Here is a 23,351-nt window from a genome sequence, read left to right on the forward strand (position 1 = left end):
CTGACGCGAACGATGATCCATATGCATTCTCTGACGCATGCTCTTCCGGTCACCTACATGTTGTTGAGTTCTTTGTTCGCATCGGAATCAAGGATTGCAGAAGACGGTGGAGCTTCCTATACGCGTGTTTTGAAGGGCACCTGGACGTCATACAGTATCTCGTGATGCAGGGCTGGCAGGTCGAATCTGAATGCATCGGCTGGGCAATAAAAGGCGGAAGCCTCAGCACTCGTAGAGAACAGTCAGAATACCTCCATATCATTAAGTATCTCATTTCAGTGGGAGATGCTCTGGACTTCGACAACATCCTGAAGGACGCAATACGGGATGAGGCTGATTTGGAGATTATCAAGTATCTACGGTGCCGTTCATAAAGCAAGGCCCGCTGTCAATTTAATTCACCGGCTCCCTGGACGCGCCTCTCCATGATCTACGCCTAGTATCTAGTGAATGGATTCCGTTTGAGGTTGTGCTTACTAAAGCTTCTTTTCTTTCACTCAAGCGAAGATATAAATACATACAGCTCCCCATCCCCCCCCTTCCCGTCTATCTCTTTTTCGCTCGAGCAAAATACCTACGGATCATCGGAAGCACAACGTCCTACACACCCCAGACTAAGCATTTGCTCTCAATCCTTTTACAATTAGCCTGTACTCACGGCAAATTCTGCCTCCTTCACGCACAGAATCCCTTGCACATACACAAATGGTACGGGCAGCGCCGCAAACGGCGTTTGAAAAGGTTTTCACCCAGAGTGCACTAGTCACTTCGTGAGAAGCGTTGAGCCTAACAACCTCATACCATTCTCAGCCCAATTCTCAACACAATGTCAGAAACCCAGAACTCGTCGGACATTCAAAACCCGTCAGACATTCAAAACCCGTCGGAGCTATCCAACCCAGAACAACTAGTCCACGAAATTGCGACGCAGCTGGCCGAGGAACTCGCTGCTGAGGAACAAAAGCCCATCCGCCTCGCCCGTGAAGAGGTGGACGTTCTCGCCCTCGAAAAAGAGCGTCTCGCAGAGGAGAATGCTTGCCGCCGCAACCTACTTGCCCGTCGTCGTGAGCAGCTAGCTCAAACCTTGCCTGCCTCGACGAACGACAGCGCCCACGACGGTACGCCCCTTGCCTCTCCCGTCGCGGGCAAAGACATGGATTATGATCACTTGGCCCGTAAACGCACCAAGGCCATTCTCCAACCCGGTCAGGACATCCCCATGAAACAACGCACCGTCGCCGACCTCATCAGTGACGACGGGGTTATCTACAAGATAGTGCCCCCAATGTAACGTCAGAGGAAACGTAGACAATATTGGGCCCTTCTGAGAGGGCTGAGAGCAGTGTATTGTAGTGAAGAAAAAAGTAAGAAGCTCTTCGCAGCAGCCGCTCGACTGACAGTTTTATATATGGGCTGCCAGCGGGGCTTGCGTGGCTTTAGTGAGGCTTGGCGCCTTATGTAATGTATCACCGAGAGCTCGGGTGGCCAGCCCGGGTCTCGGATCAAGTAGAAGTAAAGAGATATAATATGAAATACAAGTGAAGATGAGATATCCCCAACACCTCCCTCAGATCCTGAGGAGGGCGCTGAATAAATAAGAGGTGAACTACGAGGGATATGTGAAGAAAGGGAGAGCTCATGTTCATTTTAAAGTGTTGACGCACTTGTTCATTTTATTGTTATGATCTCGACGACGGGGCGGAAGCAAAGTAGAGAAGACAGGGCAAGTGTGATAGGCGACAAGAGATTGTATTGGCGAAACAAGAAACAAGGACTAGAACAGGAGATGAGAAGAACTGGTGTTGATCTGCTGAGGAGGAAGGGAATGGACGAAGAGAGGCCGGCTATTCATAGATAGGCAACCCAGCAGATCAGAGAACAACAACAACAAGAGGGGACTGGGGGGCGCCAGCTATGCTCCTAGAGCATGCGTGGCGAGCGTAGAGAGCATTGCTACAGCTGCTGGCTATGGGGAAGCAGTGGGGGGTGTGGAGAAGCCAAGGGGGGATTGGCGAACTGAGAGGAGAGAGGAGGAGTGGCGATATTGCAAGAGGATTGGCAAAATGAGAGGAGAGAGGGGGAGTGGCATTGACACTGACATTGACACTGACATTGACATTGACATTGGCGTTTGACATTTGGCGGTTGACATTGGCGGCTGTCAGTAGGTAAGCTTATGGTATGGGCGCATCGTCCATAACACGAACCACAAGTACCAGTCGTCCTGGAAGTACTTCAGTATGTGGTGTACTGAACAGCGTCTCGATCCCATTTGCGCCACCGATTTGGACGTGGTGAATCACCTTGCCTTCCTCCATCATAACGGGAAAAGCGTCAAAGTCATTGAAAGCGCGCGGTCCACAATCACCAGCACCCTCACGCTCCTTTCACCGCCCCGCCCCTTCCACCGCTCGTACCTCGCCCAGTCGATTGTAAAGGCAATGCATCTGAGAACTGGCCCCCAAAAGAAGGCCTACACAAAGATATGGAATCCGGCGACGCTGGGGAATTATGTCGCCTCGTCAGAGGTGGACTGGAATGAGCTGCGTGCAGTGAGTCGTCGATTAGCCGTCATCATCATGCTGACTAACAAATGCCGGCCGAGCCACTTGGCAAACCTCCATCACAACCGGTGCAAGGTGCGCCCATCTCACCTAGAACTACGATCGTGGCGACCTAAGGAATGGCGATATCAACATCAACATGGGGAAGAGGTCTTTGAAGGCCACGACTACCGCGTTATCACCGTCGCTCGCATTCCCACTCGCAACCTCGACGTCGGCGCGCTCTACCCTCGAATGATTGAGCTGCAAGGTACTCGCCGAGCGGGAATCAAGGCAGTCTTCATCAACATGCTGAAGAATTCCCCCATGGCGCCGAATACCATATCCAAACTTGTCGCCACCGCCATGCGCGATGCGGGAATTGGTCCCGAATACACGCCGAAATTGATCTCTCACGCCGTCACTACCGCTCAATGCAACGGCGGCGTAGCCACCGAGGCCATCCGTGCCGGACGCTGGCTCCCCGGCTCCACGGTCTTCGAAACGCATTACACCATCCGCAACGACAACGGAAAGGTGCCCTCCGATGACGACGACAGCAGCGACGTCAGCCCACGAGACTGCAGTCGCCACCTACTTCAACACGGCAGCCGCGGCGCTCACTACATTGACGAATTAGCACAACCTCGAACGGAATCCATTATGCTCTGGACGAGGAACGTAGTGCATGAGTTCAATGGATGAGGTGAGGTTGTGCTTACTATCCCACCCACCACCCGTAAGCACACCTTCTCCATACTCGCCACCGCGCTGCCATTCCGAAACGATGATCACCGGCAATCCCCGACGATGATCACTATTTATCACTATTTATAGGGTTTTTTGGGTTCCCCTGGTGGTACCCCCACCGAATATGGCGCCCAGTAGAGAAAGGGCGCTCCCATCAACTCCATTCACACCATCCCTTACCCCCTCGGCATTAGCCATTAGCCATTAGCAGTCATTAGCTCTCGCTCCAAAGAGATAGACGAGAAGGGGGGGGGGGGGGGGATGGGGAGCTGTATGTATTTATATCTTCGCTCGAGTGAAAGAAAAGAAGCTTTAGTAAGCACAACCTCTCCTCATCCATTGAACTCATGAACTACGTTCCTTGTCCAGAGCATAATCCTCCTCTAGCTGCTATGACTGCCGCTATACGCCGGGGCATGCTCGACACAAGGTTTTCCAGCACATCTGGCTCAATATCCTGAAATGTCTGCTGTGCAATGGCTTCTAGCTGCTCTAAAGTTGTCCGGGTTGTCCGGAGCGTCCGGCCGACGCGGTCGAGCACTTCTCTGACGCCACTGTCAAATGCGGTCTTGCTTTATGAACGGCACTGTAGTATCGCTCGGCGCAAGCCAGGACCGGATGGGTCTGAACGCTGCATGCGCTCTTTGTTCATGAAAGTTACAATTCACTATCAACGGTGGTGATCACCCTTTTCTCCTTTTCGTCCCACCCTCGCACGTTGACATCATGTACCACACGAAAGTTGTTGTTACAACAACCAGGATCCTTCTTCCTTGAGGCTTTATCCGCATCACCTACTTTATACCCCATCGTGCGAAGCAATGCGACGGCCGACGGCTGATGTGTTCCGGCTGCGAAGCTTCTTTCGAAACGGTGAACATGTACGCGTGCGCCAGTAGTCCGCACTGCATTATCTTCAAGCCACATTGGGAAGGGACTGTTTTCATCTTTTTGCTCCTGGACATTCAGTTCTACTGACCGCGGGACGTGGATATGGCACCCTCCGTGAACATACGTCGCATAAATCTCCATGAGCATGAGCATAAACTCTGGGCCCCAGGACTCTGCCCGTTCTCCGAGAGTGGCGTCTGCAAGTTTCTCATGGGGTCTGTCGGGTGATGGATTCTCTGTGAAGATCGTACCGAAATGGATGATCTTGAGACGCCGCCAGATACCACGGATGTCATCATCTCCGCCTTCCATCTTGGGGATGGCATTGCATAGGAGTGTGACAAGGAACCGCGGGACATACTCGATGTATGTGGAGCTATGCAGAGTGCGTATACGAACCGGATCTCTGCCGGTTAGAAACTTGACGAACCCTGTATTGATTTTCTTTCCTGCTTGGGGTTCACTTGTGAACAAACTGCGTACCGACCGCACATCCATCAGATCCGGATTTGGTCTATCCGCTGATGGTCTTTCAGCGGTTAAGAATGTCGCCAAGGGCTCGCGATGAAGCTTTTCTCCGAAGGCTTTGCCCATGAGGTTCTTAAGGAATGACTTGCCATTCATTTCCTCCAACCCCGGTCCAGATCATAGCAATGGCGTGGCGATTGACTCCCTCCAAACTCAGAGAGAGCATCGTAAGAAGGAAAGTACGGACACATTCGTCTGGCTGGATATCCGCAAGTACCGAGTTGATTTCTTGTCGCACACTGCCGTCCGAAACGGCCGGAAGTTCGTACGGTATCAATGAGGTAAGGTAATCGGTATGTTTGTGCTCTCGCATGGTACAGTTTCTAGCATCAAAGACACCGTTCTCAACCATACGGGAGGTGGCACGTGCCTGAGTGTTTATGTGGGCAGGGTCTCTATGGAAGTTGGCTGATGACATTGTCTGGACGAGGTTGAGTGAGAAACAGGCCAAAAAGCTTGGTGGGGCTGCTGGCTGTCAGTCGTGTCTTTTTCGCGGGGAGGGAACAGAAAGAAGGAATTGGAAAAGCGTTTGCCAATAAGAAGGGACAGCCTCCTGCTGCATGAATCTCCAAGCACGGGAAAAGGAAGGCGAACCCAACAAACTCTGATACCACCGACCTGAAGCTTCTCCCTAGCAAACCCACGGTGGGGATTGATCAGGAGGACATTTCTCTCTACATGTACCTTCCTGGCGTCGCTGGGCCCAAATGGTAGGGGGACGTGGTGGACGCCGCCATGCAGGGCAAGAGGAGGGAGCAAAGTGGGAGGGAGGATGTTCGACATCGGCAGACACCGTGCCAAAATGTGGAGGGCACGAAAGGCCTCATGCAACATGGGAGTGTGGGGACATCATGGTGCCTGTCTCCTACATCCAAGCCTGACCTTCATCATCAGTCAGGCTCCCGGCTCAACCGGGAGTCAACCCACATGCCAGCCAACCATAAGATATCCACAATCTTGAATCGATAGACTGGGCACCCAACCGTGGTTCTTTCCCTGACCTTCCAGCCACGCCCACAATAGGCAGCCCAGGCTTCAACATATTTTGTTCAACGTCGAATTGACCTAACGATAAAATTGTATGTCAAATTTGTAGAAGGGCACGAGTCGTACGGCGTACCGTAATGGCACTGTACTAGTAACTGTACATCGGACAACGCTCGGCGGACGTCCGTTGCGGCTTTCGAACGTAAAAAGAAAGTTGACGAAACTTGGAAGCCGACTCGGAGGTACTGTACATATCTACTACTGTAGCTACTATGTACATACTACTAGTAGTAAGTAGTTCCACGGAGGAGCGGAGCCTCCCTGTCCTTGAAGGCAGGCTTTTACTTGAGTCCTTCATGATGGATTGACTGATTCGACTTCTTTTCGGTAATCACGTTCCCATCTGATCAACCCGTTCAAAGGGACGCCTGGACATCGCAGAACTCACTGCCAGGCAGTGCCAGGCTGCCAGCTATAGCAGCGAGACTCTCGGACTGTCAAATCCACATACATACGTTACCGAAAGATCCGTGCATCACTGGCAAAATTTGACTTTCAAAGTTCTTGTGGACTGTGGCTTTGGACTTGGATGATGGATCGCAGTGTCGTAGCACAACGGATCCAAACGTTAATTTCTAGACTTTTACTGTTAGACAGTGATCGAAAGAGAAGGTCCATGTCTCCCAGTCGGGACATTCGGAAGCCTGAGGATATATGTAGACCACATTGCGTCGCTGCTCGCCCCTGGAAAGTTGCCCACGCCGCGGGAGAGCAGGTCAGTCACATACACTCCCGGCCATGTTGTACGTCCAAGGCTTCCTCCTGCAGCCTATCGTCAGAGAAAATGTGGGGACCTTCCGCCAAGTCTCGACCACCATCATGGTCGCTTCTCTCGCCGCTATCATTCCGCCTTTCGCCTTATGGCTGCATTCGTGCGTGCTTTGGGCTCGCTTCAACTCTGCTCAACAACAGCAACAGAATTTGGCCACTCTTCCACCGGCACCCATTGCTCCGACCTCTGCCAAGGTTGACCCTGCCGGAGTACAAGTGCGTCATGTTGCCGAGAAAGAGGACAAGCTGGTGGACAGCCAGTCGGAGTCATCCGGTGCGTCTCTCAAAAGACCGGAGGTGGTCCATGGTCACGTAGCATCAGCGCCTGCCCAAATTTATCGAAGCAGTCATGGTCTTTTCCTCGAAACCTCCAACTCACCGGGCGTCCTGTTGGGCCTCATTCGCGATCTGTGCAAACTTCGACTTCTCAGCTGCCGGTCCGACGGTACATGGGGTCCACGAACGCAGTTCGCCGTGCTGGCGCTTTTCGGCACCATCGTCGCCACGCTCTCGCAAGTCGTGCTACCGAAGATGTTTGAGATCAGCTACTCGTTGTGCAGCCTCAACGTCCCGCTGGATGAGCTGTATCAAACGGTCGAGAGGGAAACGCTCGCCGGGCTCGCCACGGATGCTATGCGCGTCGGATCTAACAACACTCGCAGCACGCCGCTCTCCCTCCTATTGAGCCTCCGGGGCATCTCAACCCGCGTCACCCCGCGCGTCATGCACGAATCCGTTCAAGTCGATTTCGGCGAACCCTATTATGACTGCTCACAGCTAGCCACCGTGACTCCCGTCAACCGAAGCCTTACTTCCTGCCGCCTACTCTCGGACGCTATTATCAAGAACGAGGTCTCGGATTGGGCTGTGGACTCGTTGTCTGGTTTCTGGTTGCGGCCCAACGCGACTCCCGACGCTAGAATTTCAGGCAGACTCCCACTCGCGACCATCGCTAACCTCACTCAACGCGGGCAAGACACACCAGTTGGCGGACACTTTCAACTCGTGCAAGGAGCCTGTCGGCGGAGAAGTTGGGCCCTCAGGCAGTCAGAAATCATCCAAGCAAGCGGGAGTGACCTCCAGCTGATGCGCTATTGCGGAGGGGTGCATCATTCAAACGCGTTGTACGCCTTCCCTTTCAATGTCTCTACGGCCGTCGGGAGCTTGTTTGTCGCTAACCCTCGCCATGACGATTTCTGGTACGTCCAGCGGGACGTGAACGCGACGGTGGAAATGCAGGATGTTTACGAGGACGTCGTTACACGTTTCGGCGGGACGATGCAGGATTGGACGTTCGACCTCCTGCAGGCCAACATGACCCACATTGCGAAGAACATGCCACCCGTCGGCAAGGACGCGTTGGTGCCACCGCAGTTCTTCTCGGTGTTTGCGCGCGCCAAGGTCGGGAACGAGACGTTAGTGGGCATCATCTACTCGTATGATTGGTCGTTTGAGAAAGATTATAAAGTTGCCGTCGTGGCGAACTTGGTTGCTGTCAGAGGGTTCAAGTTACAAAGCGGCGAACACTGGGACGCGCCGTTCAAGGATGGGCTCATAGTGGAGAAGAAAGACGCGTTGTTTACTCAGATCCAGTACGAACAGGACTGGTCCGCCGTCGAAGATCTGGCCAACAACCCCGGAGCCTCGTCCTCGCTGGCGCTACAAGACTCGGAAGACACATGGAGAACGAAACTGCGCAAACGCGCCGAAGGCATTCGGCAGCTTCTCGACCGCGCGGGCGATTTCACCCCGTTCATTCTGTACCGCACCGCCCTGCGGCAGGCCGCCCAGAACTCCGGCAGCAGCACCGCCGCGCATGATCTCGCCACCATCAGCTGCCGGGACTTCTCGGCTACAGATGAAGTCGGCGCCGTGCGCGTGTGGCACGTCGCTCTCGCTGCGATCCTCTTCCTCGCCGCGCAACTCCTTCGCAAGCTTGCGTTGAGTGGGAACGCGGGGTCTCATACCTTGGCGTGTTTGTCGGAAGCCCTCAACGCGACGACATCCGATTCTCATCCCACGCCCGGAAACGGAGAAGTCCATGAGAAACCCAAAGCGGGGGCCACAGGATTCGACGACCCGGGGGACGCGGCTAGGTACCAGTTTGGTTTCGGGTGGAGGGACGGGCACAGGCATTTCGGTTTGGTAGAGACGAAGGATAGGGCGATTGAGAGGAAGACCAGTGTGAACGAAGGCGAGGATGCCGCATAGACGAGAAACATCAGGATCGTTCGTTCTGGCGTAGATGTTCCATATACCGTGATAGACACCCACATCCTTTAAATAGTTGCTCCATATATATCCCCCCTCGGTACGATGTAGGCTGGCCCGAAAGTGCCGAGTGGTTCATTTGTATACCCCATGATCTGGGACATCATTAATGCGTGAACCCTACTAACTCGTCAGACCTCCATGTTCCCCCATATACAACGGTTTATCAAGAAGAGACTCGTATTATCTTTGAAAACCGTGGCATATTAAACGTTTTCTCTATTATCTATTACTGAAAGCCAACCGCTGCTGCTGCTGCTGCGCATTCTCCAAAGAGTCCGCTTGCCCTATCAAGCTCCGTCTGCCGCTCCTTGATCAGCATCTGCTTTCTGTTTCCGTTTGCGGTTCTCAAGCTCATTCTGGGCGGTGCGGAGTCCAATGGCTTTTCAGAGGACAACAGGCACACACACACACCCGCCACTCGTTTCACGGACACAGCCAATTCCTCAATTCCCTTCCTCCTATCCCACCCATCCCCGATGAGCTTCACCACTCAACCCGTCAGGCTTCCGAAGTGCAAGTGAATTTAAAGCAGAATTGACAGGCGCCCAAGCGTCGGATGATTACGTGATAGCGGAGTTAGTCTTTTGACAGTGCTAACAGCAGAAAGTGGACACCCGAACCTTGCGCAAAACTGACGATCTAAACACGAGGCATCTCAGAATGAATATCTGAAAACATACCTCTCTTCCTTTGCCATTTGTAAGTCCGACATCGTACGAGCTACGCCACTTTGGGCCAAAACGCGTCGATTTGTTCTCCTTCTGCATGGGAGGCCTAAAATCCAAAGGAGACTCGAATATTGATAGCACTCTCTTTCCCTGAATCCAGCGGAGACTACGAAGTCATAAACGTATCAACGACGCAGGCCCTGCAAAGTCTGCGGTCCGCCGCCTTATACAAGAAGACCCTATGGAGGCGCCACAACTCCGCGGTGGAGGCCTCGTGGCCGGGGCGCCGACCACCCAGTCCTCGTCGGCACCAGAAGACGATCCCTCAATCCCGCGAAATGCAAAGGACGATGCGATGGATATTGTCGAGGCGGCAACCAATAGCGGGAGTGGCGCTGCGAAGGAAGCAGGTGCTGGACCCAAGGTTGAATCATTCGGCCCCTTCCTTATCTCCTTATTCATTGGGACTAACCGACAGATTCCACCATATGCAGGAAATGAAACTGAATTTTGCACAGCTCATCGGCGTGCTTGTGGAAGCGCGGAAGCCACCGACTGCAAAGGGAAAACTACTTGGCCGTGATGACTCCCTCCTGCAGGACTCTTACATAGATCCCGCACCACAGGTGGGTATGCGTGCGGTACATCCTTCAACCACCGTGCCTCTGCCGACCAAAGTTCATGCTAATCTGGCCCGTTTCGCATAGAAAGCCGAACCATCCATCGATATCGACACAGCCAACCTTCCCCCACTTCTGAAATACTATTCTTGGACCCGCGCGGCGCCTTTCAAAGAAGAGAAATTCGCCCGGTGCGTGTCGGATTCCATCGGGAACAACTACAGCCCGGGAGCTATGAATCTGAGCATAAAACAGATGCCTTCTATACCGCCATTGCCTGTGAAGAGAGCTGGGGATCGAGGTGAGCTGCGGGTGTGGTGTGATTTCGAAAAGTGTTTACGCGGAGGGTGTCTGATGAGTTGCTGGCTGATGCAGCGGGTGATAGCGGATCGGTTAAGCGACCAAAGTCTAGTAGGAGGTATGTGTGTATTTCTCGGCTCCGAGGAGGGAACGTGGATAACTGACAATGGCTAGCAAACTAGGACCGTCAGCTGCGAGTGGAACACGGGCATAACAGAAATACATAGCCGTCCATTATCACCGAAATCGCGGATCTCTGCGGAATACCCACCCATCGAGGACAGCGGGATCCCGCTTCAGCTTCCACCGCCCTCCTTGGACCCATACGACCGTGACTCAGAAAACTTGTCGAAACAACTGACCGGCGAGCACCGCTATTGGTACTATGTGACGAAAGGCATCCCAGCGACAGCAACGGCGCCGATGGAGAAATCTGTGCTGGAAGCGGTGCAGCGGGTGGTACCGCCACAGCTCCTCCAAGCCGACTCGTTGTCGAAAACCAAAGCCGGCGTGCTTAAAGAGATCAATGACGACTACACCCTAGCGCTGAAGCGCAGCATCATTGATTATATCTTGCTCGACCCCACTGAACAGGATCGACTATGCATCCCTCCGTTCTTGACTCGATATACCCCGCGGGTCGCTAGGGCGCCCGTTCCGTGGCATGAGGAATATATTGCTGCCAAGGGTTCGCTCAGCGACAACCTTTTCATCACCAACCCGGTTATGCTGAGCGTTCTGGAGGTGTTTGACCAATTCAAGCACAGCAGATTGGTCGACATGAGCGTCTTCTCGCCGTCGATGCTGCCGATATCCATGGAAGATTTCCAGTCCATATTGAAAGCGCAATGTCAAGCCTTCCGCACCAAAATGCTGAACGAATGGATCCCCACCGTCGCCAACGCCTTCTTCACCACCAAAGAACAATGGTACACCATCGCGACGGCCTGCACGGACTCGGACGTCGGGTTTCGCCGCTTGGACAATTTCTTCAAATCCGTCTGCGCGCTCATGTCGAACCAGCTGTGGTCGCTGCTATACGCCTCCCTGGACGATTTTGAAAACTTCTTCACACAGTTCGCGACGGCGTCCTCCGAGGTCTCGGTGTTCAACGTCAGGCTGGTCATCGCCGGCGCGCAGATCCGGTTCGACCCTCCGCTGGCGGAGCTGGAAACTTTGATCGTCTCGATATTGGAAGACATGGTCGCGGCGGCGCGGGACCTCCCGCGCGTGGAGACGAAGCTGTTTACGAGTCTGACGGGCGAGTCGCTGTACCTACCCGCAATGAGTTTGGAAGACGATCGCATTGCCGAAGGAAGATATGTGAGAAGCATCGTAGCAAAGAACACGATAGCGTCGCAGAAGCACTTGCTGAGTTACGACAAGTATAAGACCTTGTTGACCACGAAAGCGGAGAAACGAATTGAGGATTTCTTGAGAGAGAAACACGATTTGGACGAGTACGAAGTGGTGGGTTTGCCTGATCCTGCGTTTGTAACCACAGTCACCGAATGTCTTATGAGTTCTGGCGATCATAGGAAATCAAGAAGCTCAATAAGCTCATTGAAGAGATATCGGCGTCCCCATCCATCGTTCGCTTCAGCATGATCTATCTGGAGTGTGACGTCCTAAAAACGGAGCTCACGGCAAAAGCTCAGCTGCTCGTCCAAAAGCTCGTAGACCAAGTGGCTGACATGAACAGAAAGCTAAATCTTGGGTATGCTGTTCGAGACTGCCATCGTTCATTCACAATTCACAAATAGGCCAAAACAACTGTCCGCTAACGTCACCTTCGCTTCCCCAACAGCATATGCGAATCGTACGAGAAGATATCGGCAAAGGCCATGAAAGCTCCCGCCGATACAGAAGAGCTGGTGGAGCTCATGAAATATGTCGACAATGCGCGCACAAAAGACGTAGTAGCGCTGCGAGACGAGATCACGCGGGGCAAGAAGCGGTTAGACTTCCTCCTCACCTACGCATTGATGAGCGAGGAGGACATCAAGCTGAACGGGGTGACGTTCACGTGGCCGGGCCGGATCATCCCGATATTTGAGCTGAGCAAGAAGCGCATGCTGCAGAAGAAGGGAAAAGCGCAGGAAGACCTTAAGACTAAGATTGGGTCGACGAACGATGAGTTGGAGGAATGCTTTGAGGCCGTAACGAAGTTCCAAGATTACGGCATCATGGCAGAGTTGCCAGAGTACCTAAAGCGTATCAAAACTCTGGAAGCGAAGCTGAAGGACTTGGATGATACGGCGCGGCGGATTAACGTGGAAGAAGAGCTGCTCGAGTGGGATAAGACCGCGTTTGGGAAACTGCAGCAAACGGTGGATCTGCTTGCGCCATACAAGCAGCTATGGGAAACGGCATCATCTTTCCAGACCGAGCACTCCCGATGGATGAACGGCGCATTCAGGGAGCTCAACGCGGAAGCGCTGGAGGAGAGCGTGCAATCTATGTTTCGTATTATGTTCAAGCTCACAAAGACGTTCTCGGAGGCGCCCGTGCCGCGGAAGGTTGCCGAGAGCGTCAAGAACCGTCTCGACAGGTTCAAAGCTCACTTACCTCTCATCAACGTTTTGCGGAACCCGGGCTTACGCGAGAGGCATTGGGAAGCTATGGGTGCCATTGTGGGGCAGTCGATCCGGCCAGACGAATCGACGAGTTTGACCAAAGTTCTGGAAATGAACCTGGAAGCTCATTTGCCGCAATTCGAAACAATATCGGACGCTGCTTCCAAGGAGTTTTCGTTGCAAAAGACACTTACGAAGATGCGCGACGAGTGGGAACCGCTCGTTTTCAATTGCATCGAGTACAAAGACACTGGAACGCGGATCCTCTCGTCGCTGGAAGAAGTGCAGGCGTTGTTGGATGACCAGATCGTGAAAGTACAGACGATGCGTGGCTCTCCGTTTGTCAAGCCCATCGAAGAGGAGGTCAAGACGTGGGAGACCACTCTCGTGACCATTCAGGAAATCATCGACTCATGGCTGAAAGTGCAAGCAACGTGGCTCTACCTTGAGCCCATCTTCACGAGCGAAGATATCATGGCCGCCATGCCGACGGAAGGGAAGAAGTTCCGCATAGTCGACAAAACGTGGCGCGAGATCATGGCCAACACTGCTGAGAATCCGAAAATCTTGTCGGTCGCGAATATCCCCGGAATGCTCGCCCGGCTCAACGAAAGCAATGTGCTGTTAGAGGACATTCAGAAAGGATTGAACGATTATCTGGAGAAGAAGCGGCTATTTTTCCCTCGATTCTTCTTCCTGTCGAACGACGAGCTTCTGGAGATCCTGGCCGAGACAAAGGATCCACTTCGAGTGCAGCCTCACCTGAAAAAGTGTTTCGAGGGCATTGCAAGCCTAACGTTCCAAGATAACACTCGCATCATCGCCATGTGCTCCAGCGAGGGAGAGCGTGTGCGTTTGAAGGACGTTATCGAACCAGCACTTGCGAAAGGCGCCGTTGAGAAATGGCTGCTGCAGGTGGAGAAGGTCATGCAGGCGTCGGTGCATCAGCAAGTCAGCAACGCCTTAAAAGCATATCAAGAAACCCCCCGGTCCAAATGGGTCTTGGAGTGGCCGGGTCAGGTAGTGATCTGCGTCAGTCAAATCTTCTGGACAAAGGAAGTCACCGAAGCGATTCGCGAAGGCGGTGTCGCTGGTCTCAAGGCCTACAAGGAGCTCTGCACCAAGCAGCTGGAAGAGACCGTCGCACTTGTACGTGGAGACTTGAGTCCTATGGCACGTATGACTCTTTCAGCGTTGGTGGTCATTGACGTGCATGCCCGCGATGTTGTTGGTGAGCTCGAGGGCCAGGAGGTTAGTCAGGAGAACGACTTCGGGTGGCTGTCTCAACTCCGTTACTATTGGGAGCATGACGATGTGCAAGTGCGGATGATCAATGCGACTTTGAAGTACGGACATGAGTACCTCGGAAACTCACCTCGTTTAGTCATCACGCCCCTAACCGACCGTTGTTACCGAACGCTCATCGGTGCGCTGGATCTGAATCTTGGAGGTGCGCCGGAGGGACCTGCCGGAACGGGCAAGACAGAATCGGTAAAGGACCTGGCAAAGGCTATAGCAAAAGCCTGTGTGGTTTTCAATTGCTCCGACGGACTCGATTACATTGCGATGGGGAAATTCTTCAAAGGATTGGCTTCGTCAGGTGCATGGGCTTGTTTCGACGAGTTCAACCGTATTGATCTGGAGGTGTTGTCCGTAGTAGCACAGCAGATTCTCACCATCCAGCGAGCGGTCGTCGCAAAATTGGAGAAGTTTGTCTTTGAAGGAACAACCATCTCGCTGAACGTGGGCTGCTCAGTTTTCATCACTATGAACCCCGGATACGCTGGTCGTTCCGAGTTGCCGGACAATTTGAAAGCTTTGTTCCGGCCTGTCGCTATGATGGTATATATTCTAGGGGACTTTTGAGACTGTGAATTGTTCAGTGGAAGCAGTGGACTCATTTCATTTTGATGAATAGGTTCCCGATTACGCTCTCATTGCCGAGATCTCCTTGTACTCGTACGGATTCGTTGAAGCCCGGACGCTGGCGCGCAAAATCGTCGCCACTTACAAGCTTTGCTCAGAGCAGCTTTCTTCGCAAGACCATTATGACTACGGTATGAGAGCCGTGAAAGCCGTTCTCACGGCGGCAGGCAACCTCAAACTGCGTTACCCGGGCGAAAACGAGCATATCATTATGTTGAGGTCCATCAACGATGTGAACTTGCCCAAATTCTTGACGCAAGACATCCCGCTGTTCAAGGCTATCAGTGCGGATCTATTCCCGCGCGTCGAGCTGCCGACCCCTGATTACCGCCATCTGATGGCGGCCATAACAGGCAATATGGCGAAGATGAACCTCCAGTCTGTCGACAGTGCGTTAGAAAAGATCATCCAGACGTACGAGATGATGTGCATTCGACATGGATATATGATTGTTGGGCAACCATGGTCGGGGAAGACAACCGCTTACCGAGTCTTAGCGGCCGCGCTGAACGATATGGCCGCGAAAGGCCTCGGTGAGAAAAAGGTGGAATATCGCGTCATCAATCCAAAATCCATCACAATGGGACAGCTGTATGGACAATTCGACGCTGTAACCCACGAATGGACGGATGGGGTTCTTGCCACCACATTCAGAGCGTTCGCTCAACAAGGCACAGCGGAGAGACGCTGGATCATCTTCGACGGCCCAGTCGACGCCATTTGGATTGAGAACATGAACACGGTGCTTGACGATAACAAGAAACTGTGTCTGACAAGCGGTGAAATCATGACCATGTCGTCGACAATGAGTATGCAGTTCGAGGTGGCGGATCTCGCGGTTGCATCACCGGCTACTGTGTCGCGGTGCGGTATGATATACATGGAGCCCGACGCCCTCGGTTGGCGGCCGCTGATGCTATCGTGGCTGGCAACGCTGCCATCGTCTATGGGGCCAGAGCAGAAGCTGTTGCTGGAATCTTTGTTCGATTGGATGGTCCCGCCATGCTTGGAATTCGTCCGCAAGGAATGCAAGGAGTTTGTGTCCGTCAGCTACATCAACTTGGCGGTCACGTTGATGAATCTTATCTCGTGCCAGATCGACGAGTTTGGAACGGAACAGAAGCCCATCGCGGAGATCATCCCACCCAACATCGCGGGACTATGGTTGCATTGTGTGTTCCTCTTTTCCGCTGTCTGGGCGTTGGGGGGCAGTATCGATGGAGATTCTCGCAAGAAATTCGACCTGTTCTTCCGTCAGATCATGGAGGGCAACGATCAAGCGCGGCCGACGCCTCGCAACGTCAAGATCGACAAGCCGATCCCCTTGGGTGGAAGCATCTACGATTATGTTTTCGAGAAAGACCGAAAGTTTGGTGGGGCATGGAAGCTATGGACGGACACTATCGGCAAATTTGAGATTGCGCCGAAAAGCAAGTTCAACTCCATCACGGTGCCGACGGTCGACACAACGCGATACAGCTACCTGCTCGACCTCTTCGTCACGCATGGCAAGCAGGTGCTGTTCGTCGGGCCCACAGGGACGGGAAAGACAGTATACGTGAACAACAAGCTGCTTTCAGGCCTAGGAAAGGAGTACACTCCGGTCTTCATCAACTTTTCGGCGCAAACGAGCGCGAATCAGGTGCAGGATATCATCTTGAGCAAACTCGACAAACGCCGACGAGGTGTCTTCGGGCCTCCCCATGGTCAGAAGTGTGTCATCTTCGTCGACGACCTCAACATGCCTGCCCGCGAAAAGTATGGCGCTCAACCCCCTATTGAGTTGCTGCGTCAGTGGATGGACATTGGAACCTGGTACGATCTCAAAGACACCTCGGCCATGCAATTGGTCGACATCCAGTTCATTGCGGCGATGGGTCCACCGGGCGGCGGTCGCAACGCAGTCACCAGCCGGTTCCTGCGACACTTCAACACGATTGGCATCACGACGTTCGAGGAAGCCACTATGAAGCAGATCTTTGCGACCATCGTCGATTGGCACTTGACGAGCAACGGGTTTGCGCCTGGTGTGGCGGCGCTGAAGGACAAACTGATCAGCTCGACGCTGGAGCTCTACAACACCGCTATCGCCAGTTTATTACCGACGCCTGCAAAATCGCACTACGTTTTCAATTTGCGAGACTTTTCAAGAGTCGTGCAGGGGCTGCTCCTCGCAACCCCCGAAAGGTTCCCGGAGCCCCCGAAGATGATCCGATTGTGGTGCCACGAGGTCTATCGAGTCTTTTACGACCGTTTAGTGGACGACGCAGACCGGTCCTGGTTCTTTACGACGGTAAAGGATCTGACTTCCCGCCACTTCGGATCACGATTCGAAGATCTGTTCCAGCATCTTGATGCCAACAAGGACGGGAAAGTGGAGGATGACGATATGCGCTCGCTCATGTTTGGAGATTACACACAGCCCGACGCTGCCGTTCGTTTCTACGAGGAAGTGATGGACGTGGCCAAAATCTCAGACGTCATCAAAGGCCGACTGGATGAGTATAACCAGATCACCAAAGCGCCTATGAACCTCGTCATCTTCCGCTTCGCCATAGAGCATGTCTCGCGCATCGCTCGTATCCTGAAGCAGCCGGCGGGGCACGCGCTGCTTGTCGGCGTGGGTGGAAGCGGTCGGCAAAGCTTAACCAAGCTCGCGGCGTACATGGCCGAATACCAGCTCTTCCAAGTCGAGATCTCCAAATCGTACGGGATGAACGAGTGGCGCGAGGATCTCAAAAAGATCCTCATCACAGCAGGAGGCAAAGGTGTACCTTCCGTCTTCCTCTTCAGCGACACCCAGCTACAGCTCGAATCTTTCCTTGAGGACATCAACAACATGCTCAACGCCGGAGAAGTGCCCAACATCTTTCCGAGTGATGAGAAAGCCGCTGTGATCGAGCAAGTGCGCACGGTGTTAGTAAAAGATAACCCCAAGATGGACGCGTCGCCGGCGGCGCTGTACAGCCAATTCATCGCGCGGTGCAAGGAGAATCTGCATATCGTGCTGTGCATGTCGCCAATTGGGGATGCGTTCCGCAATCGTTTGCGCATGTTTCCGTCGCTGGTCAACTGCTGCACCATCGATTGGTTCCAGGCGTGGCCTGAGGATGCCTTGGAAATTGTTGCGCTCAAGTTCTTGGAGGATGTCGAGCTGACGCCCGAGGTGCGCCCGGCCGTTGTCAAAATGTGCAAGGCCTTCCATACGGGGACAAGGGACCTTTCGCAGAAATACTATGAGGGTCTCAGGAGACACAACTACGTCACCCCGACCAGCTATCTTGAGCTCATCCAGACGTACAAAACGCTGCTGGAAGTCAAGCGGAAAGAAATCAACCAGCTCAAGGGGCGATACGTGACGGGACTCGAGCAGCTTGCAAGCGCGTCGAGCCAAGTAGGCACGATGCAAAAGGAGCTCAACGACCTGCAACCGCAGCTGGTGCAAACGCAAAAAGAAACCGACGCGCTGCTAATCGTAATCGAGCGTGAGAGCGTCGAAGTCGAGAAGAAGCGATCGGTGGTGAAAGTCGACGAGGCGGCGGCAAACCTCAAGGCCGGGGAGGCCAAAGCCATCAAGGATGATTGCGAGGCTGATCTCGCGGAGGCTATCCCCGCGCTCGAAAGCGCTCTGGAGGCATTGGATACGCTGAAGCCACAGGACATCACCGTGGTGAAGAGTATGAAGAACCCGCCGGGAGGCGTGAAGCTGGTGATGGAAGCTATCTGCATCATGAAGGGGATCAAGCCCGCACGTATCAAGGACCCGGGGGGTAGCGGCAAGATGGTGGAGGACTACTGGGGCCCGGCGCAGAAGATGTTGAGTGACTCGCATTTCTTGCAGTCTTTGAGGTCATATGATAAGGACAACATTGACCCAAAGATCATGGAAAAAATCCGAAAGATCTACATCCCCAACCCCGATTTCGATCCTAACGTCGTCAAAAACTCGTCAGGGGCTGCTGAGGGTCTGTGCCGATGGGTACGAGCGCTGGACAAGTACGACGTGGTGGCAAAAGTAGTCGGGCCGAAAAAAGAGGCATTGGCCAAAGCCGAAGGGGAACTAGCGGTGGAGATGGCCACCTTACGGCAAAAGCAAGCCGAACTCAAAGAAGTCGAGGACAAGATGGCGGCACTAGAAAGCAATTTCAAAGAGATGACGCACAAAAAAGCGGACCTGGAAAGCCAGGTCGACCTCACCGGTAAGAAGCTCGTGCGTGCCGAGCAGCTCATCAGCGGGCTGGGCGGGGAAAAGGACCGCTGGACAGAGGCAGCGCACAGCCTCTCCGCGGTGTACAGCAATCTCACCGGGGACGTCCTCCTCGCGTCGGCCGTGATTGCCTACCTGGGCGCCTTCACGTCCGCGTACCGGCAAATGTGTCTCGGCGACTGGAATGTAACCTGCGTGGCGAGCGGGATTCCGTGCTCAACAACCTTCAGTCTCGCCACGACGCTGGGTGACCCAATCCAGCTGCGGGCGTGGAGTTTAGCGGGTCTTCCCAACGATGCCTTCTCAGGCGACAACGGGATTATCGCAGCAAAGACACGTCGCTGGCCCTTGTTCATTGACCCGCAGGGCCAGGCGAACAAATGGATCAAGAACATGGAGAAAAACAACCGGTTAGCGGTCATCAAGCTCTCCGACAGCGACTACGTGCGGACGCTCGAGAATGCGATCCAGTTCGGCACGCCCGTGTTGCTCGAGAATATCGCGGAAGAAGTTGACTCGGTGCTGGAACCGCTGCTGACCAAACAGATCTTCAAGCAGAGCGGAGTCATGTGTTTGCGGCTCGGGGAGGCTGTTATCGAGTACTCGCCCGATTTCCGGTTTTACATCACTACCAAGTTGCGGAACCCACACTACTTGCCCGAACTGTCGACAAAAGTCACTATAGTCAATTTCATGATTACTCCCGAAGGTCTGGAGGACCAACTGTTAGGAATTGTGGCGGCGAAGGAGCGACCGGAGCTGGAGGAGGAGAAGAACCGGCTGGTGATCTCCAGCGCGAACAATAAGAAGCAGCTGAAGGAGATTGAGGATACCATCTTGGCAATTTTGAGTAACTCACAGGGCAGCTTGCTGGAGGACGAGTCGGCGATCAACGCCCTGACGAGCTCGAAAGTGCTTTCGGATGACATTGCGCAGAAGCAGACTATTGCGGAGGAGACGGAGAAACAGATTGATTTGACCAGGCAGGGGTATAAGCCGATTGCGACGCACTCGTCGGTGCTGTTCTTCGTCATTGCCGAATTGGCCAATGTAAGTTCAAAGAACCTCTGCGAACATATTTTCTGCTATCATACTTTGAACGAGAACATTGCTAACCAAAGAACCTCCATAGATTGAGCCAATGTACCAATACTCCCTTGCCTGGTTCATCAACATCTTCCTCCAATCCATCTCCGAATCTGAAAAATCCGACAACCTCTCCCTCCGCCTCGACAGCCTCCGTTCCCACTTCACCTACGCTCTCTACTGCAACGTCTGCCGGTCGCTTTTCAAGCGCGATAAGCTCCTCTTCTCCTTCCTCCTCTGCGTCGGACTGATGCGCGGGCGGGGGGAGATCGACACTGACGAGTGGATGTTCTTCCTCACGGGCGGGGTCGGGATCGATAAGGAACTGCCTGCCAACCCGGCGGCAGAGTGGCTAAGCGATAAGAGTTGGGCGGATATGGTGCGGTTGTCGGCGTTTGAGTCATTCAAGGGGTTCAGCAACTCGGTGAGAGAGCAGGTGACGAGCTGGAAGGACATATACGACGCCGCGGACCCGCATAAGGAACCGTACCCCGGTGGGTGGGACCAGCGGTTGAGCGCGTTCCAGAAACTTGTGGTGTTGAGGATCCTGAGGCCGGATCGTGTGGTGTTGGGGATCATGGAGTTTGTAAGGGGACAGATGGGGCAGAAGTTTATTGAACCGCCGCAGTTTGATTTGACCGCGAGTTATGCGGACTCGAATCATTGTGCGCCGTTGATCTTTATCTTGTCGCCCGGGGCGGATCCGATGGCTGGGTAAGTTGAATGTGCAAGTTATCCGAAAAGTCTCAACATCAACGTGGTTTGTGATGCATGCTAACCATCTCGTTTCTTCGCGTCCTCCAGTCTCCTCAAATTTGCCGAAGCAAAAGGCTTCAGCGGCTCAAAACTCACCGCCATCTCCCTCGGCCAAGGCCAAGGGCCCGTCGCCGCTTCCATGTTGCGGGCCGGCGTGCGCACCGGCACGTGGGTCGTACTCCAAAACTGCCACCTCGCAGTCTCCTGGCTCCCCACACTCGAAAAAATGTGCGAAGAACTCGTTCCCGAAACCACCCACCAAGATTTCCGCTTGTGGCTGACATCCTACCCGTCGGACCGGTTCCCCGTCACATTACTGCAGAACGGGGTCAAGATGACCAATGAGCCGCCTGCCGGGGTGCGCGCGAACCTGCTGAGAAGTTACACGAGCGACCCGATTAGTGATGAGGCGTTCTTCAAGGGTGTGAAGAAGAGCGCGGAGGGTGTGTGGGAGAAATTGCTGTTTGGGCTGTGCTTCTTCCACGCGCTTGTGCAGGAACGGAGGAACTTTGGACCGCTTGGGTGGAATATCCCGTATGAGTTCAATGAGAGTGATTTGAGGATTAGTACAAGGCAGTTGCAGAAGGTAAGGGCCCTCAACGTTCAGGGCGAACCACGCCTCTAATCCCCGGAGAACATTCCACTAATCTGTCGGTTATCGTCCCCAGTTCTTGAACGACTACGAGGAAACCCCCTGGAAGGCCCTTGTATACCTTGCCGGCGAATGTAACTACGGCGGGCGAGTCACCGACGACCGCGACCGTCGCACGCTCATGTCCATCCTCTCCATCTACTACACGCCCTCGATCCTCAACGACGACCACCGGCTCTCCACCTCCGGAATATACTTCGCGCCTCCAAAAGGATCCCATGAGTCGTATCTCCACCACATCAAGAGCATGCCGATAGCAGCGCACCCGGAGGTGTTTGGGATGCACGAAAACGCGGACATTGCGAAGGATTTAGCCGAGACGAATCTGCTGATCGCGTCAGTGCTACTGACACAGGCGCGGAGCGGGGGTGAGGCGTCGAAGGGGGGCAAATCGAAGGACGAGATGTTGAGCGAGATTGCGGGAGGAATACTGGATACACTGCCTCCCGATTTCGACGTTCCTGCCGTCCAAAAGGCGTATCCGGTGAAATACGAGGAGAGCATGAATACAGTGTTGGTGCAGGAGCTTGTAAGGTTCAATCGGTTGCTGAAGATTGTGAGGGAGAGTCTGCAGAGCGTGATCAAGGCGGTAAAAGGGTTGGTGGTTATGAATAAGGAGTTGGAGGAGGTGGCAACGAGTTTGACGTTGGGAAAGATTCCGGAGATGTGGGCTGGGAAGAGTTATCCTTCATTGAAGCCTTTGGTAAGAAGCTCTATGCAACGCTTTTTTGTTTGCATTCGCAGGGACTGACTGTTCGATGGGCATCACGTTTCCAGGGAGGCTATGTGACGGACTTCCTCGCTCGGCTGAAGTTCTTCCAAGACTGGATTGACAAAGGCACACCCACAGTGTTTTGGATATCCGGCTTCTTCTTTACCCAATCCTTCCTCACCGGTAAGTGTTCTGGCTCATCGCCTCGCAACCGTATTCCGCCCTCACTCACGGTCCCACTCCCACACCCACCCAAAGGCACACTCCAAAACTACGCCCGCAAATACTCCATTCCCATCGACCTTCTCACCATGTGCTTCACCGTCCTCACCGACACGCTCCCCACCTCGCCCCCCGAAGACGGTGTCTACATCCGCGGTCTCTACATCGAAGGGGCGCGGTGGGACCGGTCCACCAACCTTTTGGGCGAGCAATATCCGAAACAACTCACCGACGCAATGCCAGTGATCCTCATAACGCCGATGAACCAGGACGACCCGCAGCTGCAGGCGATGAGAGAAGGGGGGTATGAGTGTCCCATCTACAAGACGAGTATGCGGAGGGGGACGTTGAGTACGACGGGGCATTCGACGAATTTTGTGCTTAATATGTTTTTGCCGACTGATCGGCCGGCGAGGGATTGGGTTATCAAGGGGGTTGCGATGGTGGTAAGTAGTTGATTGCTGCGTTTGACATGTGAGCTCGCTATTCTTCAATTGCTCATCAGTCTGTGCAATCTTTCCCCTATTTGCAGCTACAACTGTCGGATGCCTAAGACAAAGCGGCACTATGACATTTTGGGCAGCTCTTTTTGGGGACGTTTGTATATACCACATGGTTCTCTGTATTTGTGCATACTAGAGTGTATGATAGGAGGGGACATCTAATGTATTGATGTCTTGCAAAAATATCATGTCTACCTGCGAGATGATGAAAATTCCTAGACACTCCGTCTACTTGATAGACCTACCATGTCTAAACTGGACGTGCCGCTGATGGAGGAGAACTAAATCCGAAGGGTACTACTTCGAACCGCCACCATGT

General features: G+C 53.6%; 4 protein-coding genes across 4 annotated transcripts; all 4 read left to right on the forward strand.

Annotated features, from left to right (window-relative positions):
• Positions 1–826: 826 nt before the first annotated feature.
• On the forward strand, positions 827–1,291 carry EV422DRAFT_564566 (uncharacterized protein; the record flags this gene model as incomplete). The annotated part of the gene is made up of 1 exon (XM_053072209.1): positions 827–1,291. The coding sequence occupies one exon, from the start codon at positions 827–829 to the stop codon at positions 1,289–1,291; it is 465 nt and encodes a 154-aa protein (XP_052928940.1).
• Positions 1,292–2,174: 883 nt separating this feature from the next.
• EV422DRAFT_518034 (uncharacterized protein) lies at positions 2,175–3,560 on the forward strand. Its single transcript, XM_053069493.1, has 2 exons — positions 2,175–3,211; positions 3,293–3,560. The coding sequence occupies exons 1-2, from the start codon at positions 2,241–2,243 to the stop codon at positions 3,378–3,380; spliced, it is 1,059 nt and encodes a 352-aa protein (XP_052928941.1). The 5' UTR covers positions 2,175–2,240; the 3' UTR covers positions 3,381–3,560.
• A 2,616-nt stretch (positions 3,561–6,176) lies between these two features.
• Positions 6,177–9,163, forward strand: EV422DRAFT_251681 (uncharacterized protein). Its single transcript, XM_053065742.1, has one exon. It carries the CDS (start codon positions 6,498–6,500, stop codon positions 8,739–8,741), a length of 2,244 nt encoding a protein of 747 aa, XP_052928942.1. The 5' UTR covers positions 6,177–6,497; the 3' UTR covers positions 8,742–9,163.
• Positions 9,164–9,713: 550 nt separating this feature from the next.
• EV422DRAFT_503966 (dynein heavy chain and region D6 of dynein motor-domain-containing protein) lies at positions 9,714–23,082 on the forward strand (the record flags this gene model as incomplete). Its single annotated transcript, XM_053068393.1, has 14 exons — positions 9,714–9,896; positions 9,967–10,098; positions 10,180–10,393; positions 10,468–10,510; positions 10,575–11,862; positions 11,931–12,109; positions 12,200–14,810; positions 14,887–20,151; positions 20,234–20,901; positions 20,992–21,529; positions 21,612–22,298; positions 22,373–22,490; positions 22,566–22,975; positions 23,035–23,082. 14 exons carry the CDS (start codon positions 9,714–9,716, stop codon positions 23,080–23,082), a joined length of 12,384 nt encoding a protein of 4,127 aa, XP_052928943.1.
• Between the last annotated feature and the right edge of the window lie 269 nt (positions 23,083–23,351).

Source organism: Fimicolochytrium jonesii (assembly GCF_025526975.1).
Source record: "Fimicolochytrium jonesii strain JEL569 chromosome Unknown EV422scaffold_3, whole genome shotgun sequence".
Lineage (NCBI taxonomy): Eukaryota > Fungi > Chytridiomycota > Chytridiomycetes > Spizellomycetales > Powellomycetaceae > Fimicolochytrium > Fimicolochytrium jonesii.